The sequence below is a fragment of the Ranitomeya imitator genome, chromosome 4, assembly GCF_032444005.1.
Source record: "Ranitomeya imitator isolate aRanImi1 chromosome 4, aRanImi1.pri, whole genome shotgun sequence".
In the NCBI taxonomy this organism is placed as follows: domain Eukaryota; kingdom Metazoa; phylum Chordata; class Amphibia; order Anura; family Dendrobatidae; genus Ranitomeya; species Ranitomeya imitator.
In genome coordinates this window covers 234,566,922-234,580,093 of record NC_091285.1, presented here as the reverse complement: position 1 = coordinate 234,580,093, position 13,172 = coordinate 234,566,922, and the positions used below count along the sequence as shown (strand labels likewise).

At 41.1% G+C, this 13,172-nt stretch overlaps 1 protein-coding gene across 1 annotated transcript in view; it reads left to right on the top strand.

Moving 5' to 3' along the window:
• PTPRQ (protein tyrosine phosphatase receptor type Q) overlaps window positions 1-13,172 on the top strand; it is a 536,318-nt gene that overhangs the window by 113,241 nt on the left and 409,905 nt on the right. The window contains exon 7 of the mRNA XM_069762319.1: window positions 6,707-6,981. Coding sequence (XP_069618420.1) covers window positions 6,707-6,981 — 275 coding nt within the window. The remainder of the gene's footprint in view (window positions 1-6,706; window positions 6,982-13,172) is intronic.

The window sequence follows — 13,172 nt, the reverse complement described above, 5'->3', positions numbered from 1 at the left end:
TTTCTCAAGATTACCTCAGCAAATTAACTGCTAGAATGCCAAAGGTCTGCAATGCTGTAATTGCTGCAAAGGGAGCATTCTTTGACGAAAGCAAAGTTTGAAGGAGAAAATTATTATTTCCAATAAAAATCTTATTTTTTTAACCTTGTCAATGACTGGACTAGATTTTCAATTCATTTGGCAACTCATCTATATATATAATTGTCTAAGGGTCACTTCCGTCTGTCTGTCTGTCTGTCCTTCTGTCACGGTTATTCATTCGCTGATTGGTCTCGTCAGCTGCCTGTCATGGCTGCCGCAACCAATCAGCGACAGGCGGCACAGTCCAGAAGAAAATGGCCGCTCCTTACTCCCTGCAGTCAGTGCCTGTCGCCTGCATACTCCCCTCCGGTCACCGCTAACACAGGGTTAATGCCGGCGGTAACGGACCGTGTTATGCCACAGGTAACGCACTCAGTTACCGCTGCTATTAACCCTGTGTGTCCCCAACTTTTTACTATTGACGCTGCCTATGCGGCATCAATAGTAAAAAATGTAATGTTAAAAATAATAATAAAAAAAAACCTGCTATACTCACCCTCCGTTGCAGCTCGCACCGGCCGCCATCTTCCGTTGCAGGTTCCGGTGGCAGAAGGACCTGCCATGACGTCACGGTCATGTGACCGCAACGTCATCACAGGCCCTGCGCGACAAGGACCTGCCATGACGTCACGGTCATGTGACCGCGACATTATCACAGGCCCTGCGCGCCTGCGCTACAAAGACCTGCCATGACTTCATGGTCATGTGACCGCGACGTCATCACAGGTCCTGCGCTAATACCAACCTTGGGACCGGAACCTGCCATGGACTACAAGGGCTCCCTCGGAAAGGTGAGTATATTTTTATTTTTTATTTTTTCACCTGTGACAAACCTGGCTGGGCAATATACTACGTAGCTGGGCAATATACTACGTGACTGGCCAATATACTACGTGGCTCTGTGCTGTATACTACTTCGCTGTGCAATATACTACGTGGCTGGGCAATATACTACATCACTGGGCAATATACTACGTGGCTCTGTGCTGTATACTACGTCACTGGGCAATATACTATGTGGCTGCGCAATATACTACGTGGCTGCGCAATATACTACGTGGCTGCGCAATATACTATGTGGCTGCGCAATATACTATGTCACTAGGCAATATACTACGTAACTGGGCAATATACTACGTGGCTGGCCAATATATTACGTCACTGGGCAATATACTACGTGGGCTGTGCAATATACTACGTAGCTTGGCAATATACTACATAACTGGGCAATATACTATGTGGCTGGGCAATATACTACGTCACTGGGCAATGTACTACGTCACTGGGCAATATACTACGTCACTGGGCAATATACTACGTGGCTGCGCAATATACTACGTTGCTGGGCAATATACTACGTAACTGGCCAATATACTATGTGGCTGGGCAATATAATATGTGGCTGAGCAATATACTACGTCACTAGGCAATATACTACGTAACTGGGCAATATACTATGTGGCTGGCCAATATACTACATCACTGGCCAATATACTACGTGGCTGGCCAATATATACGTCACTGGGCAATATACTACGTGGCTGGGCAATATACTACGTGGCTGGGCAATATACTACGTCGCTGGGCAATATACTACGTGGGCTGTGCAATATACTACGTGAACATGCATATTCTAGAATACCCGATGCGTTAGAATCGGGCCACCATCTAGTTTGATTAATAAAAGCATGAGTTTTCATGGAAAACACAAAATTGTCAGGGTGACCCTAAACTTTTGAACGGTAGTGTATGTTATTTTTATAATGTAAATAAAAGTTATATTTTATCTTCGTAGTACACTCAAGTCAGAGGGTTTTTCACATGGTCACACAGTCTGTCTGAAAAACCTGCCTTATGCGCACCACCATTGAATACAATGGGTGTTCGTACGTCCATATAATAATAATAATAATTTTATTTATATAGCGCCAACATATTCGGCAACGCTTTACATTATAGAGGGGATTTGTACAGACAATAGACATTACAGCATAACAATAAACAGATCAAAACAGATACCAAGAGGAGTGAGGGCCCTGCTTGCAAGCTTACAAACTATGAGGAAAAAGAGGAGACATGAGAGGTGGATGGTAACAATTACTTTTGTTGTTCGGACCAGCCATAGTGTAAGAATCAGGTGTTCAAGTAAAGTTGCATGAACCAGTTAACAGCCTAAATATGTAACAGTACAGACTCAGAGGGCTATTAACTGCATAAAGTGTATGAGAACATGATGCGAGGAACTTGATTATGGTTTAAGCTTTTTGAATGGGCCACACAGAGATAGTTAGGTTAATGCGTTGAGGCGGTAGGCTAGTCAGAACAAATGCCGTGGGGCTTGGGGATTAATCGTATTACCCTGGGTAGTGCATTCCAAAGAATTGGCGCAGCACATGAAAAGTCTTGGAGACGGTAGTGGGAGGTTCTGATTAATGAGGATGTTAAGCTCAGGTCATTAGCAGAACGGAGAGCACGGGTAAGGTGGTAGGCTGAGACCAGGGAGGAGATGTAGGGTGGTACAGAGCCATTGAGTGCTTTGTGAACGAGGGTAATAGTTTTTTGCTAGATTCTGGAGTGGATGGGTAACCAGTGTAATGACTGGCACAAGGTAGAAATAGAAAGAAGTCTAGCACTCAACTTAAGCGGCGAAAGATTTGATTTATTTGTAGCACTCGAAACGTTTCAGTCCATAAGGACTTTCATCAGTCACGTGCCGTTAGAAGCCCGTAGGGCTGGGTTCAGAAAGAGCAGGGATGCACAGAATGTGCAAAAAGCGCCGCCACAGCTTGCGTTATAGAGAATGGAGGTAAAATAGAGCTTAGTTAGAGTGCTGTAATGGTGGGGCAATGGCCGCACATCAGGATGTAGCACCCACAAGCTGAAAGCGCTGGTGTTCAGGGTGAGGGGCACTGCCTCCAGACACGGTATCCACCGCTAGTCACCGTGTCTGGAGGCAGTGCCCCTCACCCCGAACACCAGCGCTTTCAGCTTGTGGGTGCTACATCCTGTCACGGCACGTGACTGATGAAAGTCCTTATGGACTGAAACATTTCGAGTGCTACAAATAAATCAAATCTTTTGCCGCTTAAGTTGAGTGCTAGACTTCTTTCTATTTGTATTGAAGGTCTGGGAACCTAGTCTAAGCACCACAGTATAGCTGTGCACACGGTGTTTTCTCTCACGTGGCACAAGGTAGAGGCACCAGTACAACGATTGGTGAGGAATATGATCCTGGCTGCAGCATTCAGGTCAGATTGGAGCTGGGAGAGTTTGGTAAGAGTGAGGCCAATTAGTAGAGAGTTACAATACTCCAGACGAGAATGAATAAGTGAAATAGTAAGAGTTTTTGCAGAGTTGAAAGTAAGAAAAGGGCTGATTCTAGAAATGTTTTTGAGATGCAGATAACAAGAGTGAGCAAGTGATCGGATGTGGGGGGTGAATGAAAGTTCGGAATCAAGTATGACCCCAAGGCGGCGGGCATGTTGCTTGGGAGTAATGGTGGAATGACACACAGAGATGGCAAAGGTAGGTTAGTAGAGGGAGAGAACACGAGGAGTTCAGTTTTTGACATGTTCAGTTTCAGATAGAGGGAGGACATGATGTTAGAGACAGCGGTAAGACACTTACAGGTGTTCTTTAGAAAGGCAGGCGTGATATCAGGAGCAGAAGTGTATAATTTGGTGTCATCATCATAGAGATGGTTCTGGAAACTGAATCTACAGATCATTAGAGACTTTAGTGAGGGCGGTTTCAGTAGAGTGTAAAGAGTGGAAACCAGATTGAAGAGGGTCGAGAAGAGAGTTATCTGAGAGATAGTGGATAAGATGTGAGTGGACAAGGCATTCGAGGAGTTTAGAGATGAATGGAAGATTAGAGACAGGTCTATAGTTAGCGTCCAGTACAAAAAAGGAACAGCATCCCATCCAGGTGATGAAAGGTTAAAAGAGCTTTATTCTGCCATCATGCAACGTTTCGACCATAATAGGTTATTGTCAAGCATATACAAAACATAAAATGGCAGCCTTGTATAGTGTGGTGGCACAGGCACACCAATCACTCACAAGGTACTGCCCACTTTGCTTTAATACAAATATACACATAATAAGCAATTATTTTTCCAAACTCCTTATTCCCACTATATAATAGAATACAGTCTTAGCATAAGACACATAAAAAGAAAAAAATACAACAATAAATTTTACAAAAAAATCACAATGTCAGACAAACAACCAATCAAATATACATCTGAACATATTGTTATGGAAACCAAATCCCAATCAGGACTCACCCCATTGTTTGTTTACACCTGTAAGCAATCATTGCTCACACAACTCATGGCGCTCAAAGCAAAGTGGGCAGTACCTTGTGAGTGATTGGTGTGCCTGTGCCACCACACTATATAAGGCTGCCGTTTTATGTTTTGTATATGCTTGACAAATACCTATTATGGTCAAAACATTGCATGATGGCAGAATAAAGCTCTTTTAATCTGCCATCATCTTCATGGGATTCTGTTCCTTTTTTGTACTGGACTGTGACTTCTCTCCAATTGGGCCGTTGGATTGGAACGTGCACTCCTGCGTTGAAGTGCTGTCGGCTACGATTTATTTCTATTGGGTCTATAGTTAGCGGCACAGTTTTGGTCAAGGGATTTTTTTTAAGTAATGGATGTATGATAGCATGCTTAAATGAGGAGGGAAAGATACCGGAAGAGAGAGAGAAGTTGAATTTTTTTGTTAGGTGAGAGGAGACAGCAGGGGAAAGGGACTGGAGGAAATGTGACGGAATGGGGTCACTGGTGCAAGTCGTCGGGTGAGAAGATGCAAGGAACCGGATTACTTCTTATTCTGTAACTGGTTCAAAGTCAGAGAGTGAACTAGATGCAATGGGGGAGGGAGGACAGTGCATGGTATGAAGGGATTGGGAGATAATTTCCTGTCGGATGTGGTCAATTTTTCTTTGAAGTAATTGGCCAGATCGTGAGCGCCGAGATCCGTGGTTGGGGCCCGCACTCTTGGGTTGAGTAGGGAATGAAAAGTGTCAAAGAGACGTTTAGGGTTGTTGGACAGTGAGGTGATGAGGGTGCTGAAAGTTTTGTTTGGAGTGGTGAAGGGTAGAGTTGTATGTTTTAAGCATGCACTTATAATGGATGAAATCTTCTGGTAGATTAGATTTTCTCCACAGACGTTCGGCACACCTGGAGCACCGCTCCATATTTGCGCTCCTTGAAAAACGGACCACATATGGACATAAAAAATGGACATAAAGAAATGTTGCATAATTAAATGCAGGATGTGTGGCAAGCAGGCAGCGTAATTTTATTTGCCCAACTTTATGGCAGTCAGGAATTGTTGATCACATTGCCCAGCTGCAATTCATGAGGAGCAAGCAAGCATGAGATTTGCTGCTTTATGCACAGCTGCAACTTGTTAGCTCTATGTCTTTTGTCCTTGATACTTTTAAGCTGAAAAACCACTTTACAGTGCTTTACCTTGCATGAACAAAAAAAAGACAGTGTGTGGAATTAATGCTGAGTCCTGTGGCTGTTGGGTGGGAGATCATGTCTGTTAACTTGGAAACAGAAGAGGTATAGAAGGAGACAACTAATCGCCACCTGGCAGTGAAAATAGATGTAGATCGATCCCAGTAGTGAAGGCTTCACCACTAGTGATGAGCAAATGTGCTCGGATAACTTCTTATCCGAGCACGCTCCAGTGTTATCCGAGCATCTGGAAGTGATCGCATATTATGTTCGAGTCTCTGCGGCTGTTAGACAGCCTCAACACATGTGGGGATTGCATAACAAATAGACAGACTCCACAGATGTGGGGATTGCCTAACAGCCACAAATCATGCTGTCGCAGAAACTCAAACATAATATACGAGGACACCAGATGCTCGGATTACACCCGAGTGTGCTCGGATAAGACATTATCCGAGCATGTTCATTCATCACTATTCACCACTCTTTCCGATTGTGAAGTTGCATTTCTGCCAAACAAAACATTCACATATTGAGCCTTTATACTCATTTGTTGTCTATGTACTTAGTTAATGATCCAGTGTGTACGATGCAGTGCACTTTAGAACTCAGAGTTAAGTTGAGAGAACAGCCTACGTTCTTCTGCACGTGAAAGCACAAAGTGGGTACCATTTTTTATGAGATATAACGGTGGCTGGGTACCTTCGAGTGAGGCTGACTATGTGTCATCCTTTCACGAAAGACAATTGAATCCACATAGTGGTACAGCATCGACTGAATCACTAGAAATTTGACCAGGTGAGAAATTAATTGGCACACACGCAAATAACTAGGAGCATTTGCTTGTTTCTTTGACACACAATCAAGGATGGATACCTTCTGGTGTGACGGATAAAGAGAGAAGGCATACTTGGAGTATGACAAGCAGAACACTGACCAGGCACTATTCAAAGGTGAGACCTGGCTGACAAAAAGTGGAGTTTGAGGAAAAGTGGGAGGAGGACAACTTAAGGCTTCTTCTTATGGTTGGCTGGCTTCCTTTTTCCAAATGAACAAGTGATGTTGCTTGATGTGCTTATGGAGATCCATTGTTCCTAGTCTATTCAAGCCAGAATGTCCACGTCTTATTTTCCTCTTGTAAAGCCTGCAGACTGTCAGAGAATTATCTGGGGGCAACATGCAAAAGAACATCCACACCAGACCTTTCAGACATCATCACCTGCTCCAGAGCTGACAGCAGTACAAGCAGATTTTGCCCTAGAGAAACTTTTATCCGCACATCGCTTGCACCATGTATTGTCAAGGCCAACAACCTCCTCCTCTGATGACATCACGTCTTCAACAGCCCTGCCTGGTTCCCAGGTCTTGTCCACCACAGAATCATCATTTCTCCTAAAGGTGACAGTTGCCTTTGAGTGGTAAATGATCTAAATTCCTTACTCTCCGACTGATTCTCACCACAAGATTTGCCCTGGGACAAAGTGCTACTACCACTGCCAGTGAACCTATCACCATGGCTCACAGAGCTAGTAAGACAGCTGGGCATTTGAATCTTTTCCTTCATCTTCTCCGGCCCATGTCGAAAGGCTGATTTTTCCAATAAATCAACTGGAAGAAGCTGTTCTGGTGAAATATCTTCTTTAGGCCACGGAGTGCTAAAGATTAGGGGTAAAGAAGGAAGGAGAAGACCGGGTTTCTCAATGTATCCACGCTGACCACACACAATGAAAATGTTCTTAAAAGCTTTATTGTGCTGACGCATTTCAAGGCAATCTGCCACTTCCTCGGGGCCAAAGATTTTACAGAGTCTGTTTACAGCAGTGGTTTTATACAGAATCTTCATGGTATCACAATTATAAACAAACTGATATCACTTCCTGTGGGAACATCCCTCCAGTGTCAGAATGTCATACACCAGTTCCAATGACTTTATTTCAAAATCTAAACTCTGATGAAACACACTATCCACCTAAAACTTCAGTCTTTAATTTAAAAAAAATATATAAAAAAAAATGATCGCTGCATATTTTTTTTTTCTTTTATAAAAAATGGAGTTGGCTGGAATCAAACTCACAAGATTTTGGCGAGCCAGAACACTTAGGGTTCCCCATTACCAGCATTTGAAATAAAGTCAGGAAGAAAGTGTGTAAAATGTTAACTTTTCTTTACAATACACAAATTTTTGAAGTTGATAATTGTGTTTACATTTCTGGATTGTGGAGAATTTTCTTTTGTCTTTATAAAAAAAAAAACCTTTACAAAAAAGTCAAAAGTAATTCAAAAATCTATCAATTATGGCTTGCCAGTTTCACAAGCCACAAGTTTCACAAGTTTCATAAGCAAACTTTCTCTGACAGACAAGCCTTGGTTTCAGGATTTTTTTCAGTAGCAAAATTAGGAAAGAGGGTCACACTGCTTTCCTCGTTTGCAGTGTATGAAGAATAAAAATATGCTGCTATCGAGGTGCTATTAATGTGTTAATGCAGTATATCACAGATCAATCGATTCCGATCACACTGAATTTGCACATCCCCCATTACTTGAATATCTGGATTATTATTCACACACTGAGACTACCACAATAGTACTCCACGATCAGATAAGACCCTCTTCCATCCCTATGTAGCTGTACACTCTGACCTCCTATCCCTAAGTTGTAAAATCTTATAATGGCCAGTGCTTGCCCTAACCACATCTTTTATACTCCTTGTGACAGTTCCCTAGATTGGCTCTAGACCAGGTGTTGTAATGTGATGTCATGAGCCCACTCTGGCTGCTGCAATCTTCAAAATGTGTAAAATGGTACTGATACAGGAAAGAAATATATCTTGGTACCGTGTTAGCCAGTAGATAGAAAAATATGTTTTTTTCCCCTTTTTTATTTTTTTTATTTTTTTTCTATACTATGTTGTGCATGAATATGTGATTCTTCAGAATTTGTTTTAGTCTTTGCCTGATGAAGAGACGTGTGTAGTCTCGAAAGCTTGCAATTTGTTACCATCTTTTCAGTTAGCCATTAAAAGGTATCAACCACTGAGGACTCTCAATTCTAAATATTTTTTTTAAAATGGTACTGGACATTTTTTTTTTTAGATCCGCACAAATCAAATCTTAAAATGTCAGAATTTGCCTGTGCATATCAGGAAATCGACTCAAAGTCAATTCAGAGCAGATCAATTCACTCATCTCTAATATTGACAATTACGCCTCATTTTTTTGTCAGCATGTTAAATTAATTAAAAATTACCAGCTAATACAAAAGTACATATTGTGGCCATAAATATATTTACATATATGTGGCTATAAAAATGTCAGGCAATAGTGAGAATGGGTTTGTTGGATTTCAATATGTTCAATCCAACAGTATATTCTGGTTGGAGATAAGCTACTGTCACATATTTTTCATCTGAACCCTTTGATATTGTCAGGAGGACCTGCTAACCATCTGATATGTAAGGGGAGCTCCCTATTCTCCCCAGCAGTTGATGTTGGGGGAGAGAAAGATCAGTGGTTTGAATATCATCAGTTTTCTATTTTCAAGATTTTCAAGTGATAAAAACCATAGCCTGAGGTGTCTGCCAGTGGCTTTAACCTCTTTCCTCTTGAAAATAGATGAATACTCAGGAAGAAAGCGGTCTGCCAAACGAATGTTTAGCCAACAGCTAACTTGTGTGCATAGCCAGCGTTAACTTTTACAACCATTCACAATTTAAATCTACATACAATCCTGAGCAACTTTACACATACTTTGGCTTTGGTTTGGTTTTGGTCCACAAGTCTTAATGAAGGTGTGCAGCAATAAAATGTGCCAAATTCCTTAAGAGGCAAACGCCAGTTAATTAATTTGGATCATCTTATTAGTAGCTTGAACCTCTGTGCTCCTCATCAGAAGTGCCAACAGCTTTGAAGAATTTGTTACACCCCAGCCTGAAAATAGCATGAAAACACCAAAAAGTTGCTATTTTTTTGTGTAGCTTGGCTTTGTGCAAAATTTTGTCCAACTTTTTAAAGTGTTTTATGAACTGGAGTAAATAATTTGATGAATTGAGCTTCAGTCTATCGTCAATATATTTGAAAACTGACACTTAGGCTACATTGCCACAATACGTTTATAGTGAGTTTTTTTATACTGCGTATTTTTGAAAAAATGCAAGTTAGCTATTTTACTTAATAGGTGTTAGGGGTCGAGTTCCCGCTTCTGCACAGGGGGAATCTCGGGCCATTTCTGCTGCAGTCTCCCATTCTTCTCCTGCCGCAGTGGAACCTGCTCAGCGGAGACATCAGTCCTTGCGTCTGGCTCAGTCTCACTCTGTGCTTAGGCTTGCTGTTGCTTTTCCAGCTTTTGCCATTAAAGCCAGTGCTGGGCAGCAGCGAGCGGACGCTTTTGGGACTAAGTCCTGGTTTTTCCCTTCTGAGCATGCCCAGGGTGAGATCTCCCATTGGAGATCGAGGGTCACATGCTAAAATGCTGCAGTGGTTCCCATTGGTCCTCCTGGAAGGTCCTGAAAGGGCTAACTTCTGTGGCAGCTGCCCATTGGTCCTTTATTGGAAGGTCCTGAACGTACTGCAGCTATATAAGCTTCGCATGACCGCACGGCCATGCGCTAGTGTACATTTGTATTCGTGTGTTTGTTGTGAGTGCAAGTCGTTCATTAAATACCCCTACCCTATTGTATGACTGTTCGCGTAAGGAGTATGGCTGCTACCTAGCGCCCGACTAATCACTCAACGTGTTACACATGAATCAGCGTCTATTGCTGTGACCGCCAGTGCGGCGCCACACGCCAGTATTGCGCTTCCTAACCCACGTCCGGGTACTTAGTGGTGTCTGCCAGCACGGCACAGTTCGCACTTCGGTGCTCTTACTATACCTAACACACCCAGTTGCGGTGTGGTGCGCAAGTAGTCTGTACGGACTTCAACCCTGAGTCTTGGGATTGAGTTCGCTGACTCCTTGCTTGCACTCATTAGTGCGGTATTGCGGACCTGTGTCTTTACAGGGTTCACTTCCACCGCCATATAGTGCTGCCATTTACTAGCAGCAGGTTTTTCACCTGCACGGTGGACTCCGGACTGCGAATGCACCAATATTATTTCATCTTTTATTTGGTGCATTCCGCCAGTCCTAACAATAGGTGCAGAAATAGTGCTGAAAATCTGGAACATCAAAAACTCACCAAACGCTCATTGTGGGAACGTAGCCGTATAGTAAGACTTGTGTTTTTATAACTTGCCTCTAAAGGGATCATTTTTGCTAAATCAAATCAGTAGCTAGGTGTTCATCTTATATTGTAAAGATATTTGCGTGATATATACTATTTTCACAACGATTGCACTCTCATTCATTTTTTTCCTAGGAACTATTATACTATAGTTATTACACATGTAGGTTAGAAAACACCAAAACAATTCTAAATTTCTTTTTGGATCTAAAAAGCCAGAAGGAAACATTACATAAGCTCCGATCAGTACAAAATAAGCAGCACAAAATAAAACAACATGAAACAGGTGGACAATAATTGATTTTCCACAGATACTTAGGATATCCATTATTTCGATTTATCAGCCACAACAAACCACCATAATAAGCTATTAGGACTCTTTTGCAGCTTTTGTAATGTAAGTTCTCTTAGTTTGCCAATTTTTAAAAAATTCATTATATATTTTGCACTTGATTTCCCATTTAATGAGAAATGGCAGCCCATTTCCTCCCTGGTAACTATTGGGGGTGTGAACACGTCGGCTACTGTATGTTTGCTTTTGTCTCAGTGATTGATGTAGGAGTCCACTTGCAGCTGCCCTAACTGTGTCTTAACTGAAAATCCAGCATTTCAGCCTGAGTTTTCTTTAGGGTGTTATTCATGGGTCCCCTAATAAATCCATTTATGACTGCCATGAATAGTTTTAGGCATGTCAATTCACTGGCAAAATGAAGGATCTGCTGCAGCAATTATGATGGATCTCAGGGTCGTCTTGTGCCGCAGTCCATTAAGTTAAGTGTCAGCCCTTATTCTTCACTTTAATTTGTCCCTTACAATAACATACAGCGGCATGATGTTCTTTTCTAGCCAAAACTTGTGTAAACCCTTATAAATCAGTTGCTGTTTGTCTAGGATTCAATGCAGATTTTCATGTATGTTCTTAAGCAGTTTTTTTTTTTGTCCAGTACAATGTTCATTTGTGTTAACCGGATTAAATTATTGTCATTGTCATGAGAATTATGTAGAGGAACGTCAGTAACAATTTCCCATTTAGATTGAACATGATATATTCTTCAAAATTTCCTAATAAAAAAAATCAAGTATATTGTTTGCTAAAGAGCTCAAGAAAGGTTGTCAGTTCTAAAAGATCTAGCTTGCAGGTGAAAATGTAAGGTCTACATAATGTACATTCTCTTGTTGAATAGTTGGGATATATAGGGTGGTCCAAAAGAAGGTGGACAGTATGTGTAATAGGGTTATGAAGGGGGAAATTTATCAAACATGGTTTTTGGGGTTCAAAGTTCCCACCACGCATCTAGATAAGTTTCTTAGGGGGTCTAGTTTTTAAAATGGGGTCACTTGTGGGTGGTTTCTAGTGTTTAGGCACATCAGGGGCTTTGCAAGCGCAACATGACGCCCAAAGACCATTCCATCAAAGTCTGCATTTCAAAACATCACTACTTCTCTTCCGAGCTCCGACGTGTGCCCAAACAGTGGTTTACTCCCACATATGGGGTATCAGCATACTCAAGACAAACTGGACAACAACTTTTGCAGTCCACTTTCTCCTTTTATCCTTGGGAAAATTAAAAAAATTGTTGCTGAAAGATCATTTTTGTGACTAAAAAGTTAAATGTTCATTTGTTTCTTCTATGTTGCTTCTGCTGCTGTGAAACACCTGAAAGATTAATAAACTTCTTGAATTTGGTTTTGAGTACCTTTATAAGTTAAGTTTTTAGAATGTGGTCAGTTTTGGGTATTTTCAGCCATATAGACCCCTCAAACTGACTTCAAATGTGAGGTGGTCCCTAAAAAAAATGGTTTTGTAAATTTTGTTGTAAAAATGAGAAATTGTTGGTCAACTTTTAACCCTTATAGCTTCCTATAAAAAAAAAGATTTGTTTCAAAAATTGTGCTGATGTAAAGTAGACATGTGGGAAATGTTATTTATTAACTATTTTGTGTTACATAACTCTCTGGTTTAACATAATATAAATTCAAAATAAATAATAATAATAAATCAAAATAAATGTTATTATTTTCTGTCCACCTACTTTTGGACCACTGCACAATGTTCAGTTTGTCTGATTTTTCTCTTTATAGGCATATTTTTTGAGTTAAATGTAAATTTTTCATTTATTCTATAAACTACTGACAACATGTCTCCAAATTTCCAAGCAATGAATATTGTATTTTTTTCTGAAAAGGAGAAATGGTCAAAATAAAAAACAGTGCTTTCAGACCTCAAATAATGCAAAGAAAATAAAAGTTCATAATCATTTAGAAACAAAAATACTAATGTTTTAACTCCGGAAGAGTTCAGAAATCAATATTTTGTGGAATAACCAGGATTTTTAATCACAGTTTTCATGCGTCTAGGCATGCTTGCCACTAGTGATGGGCGAACC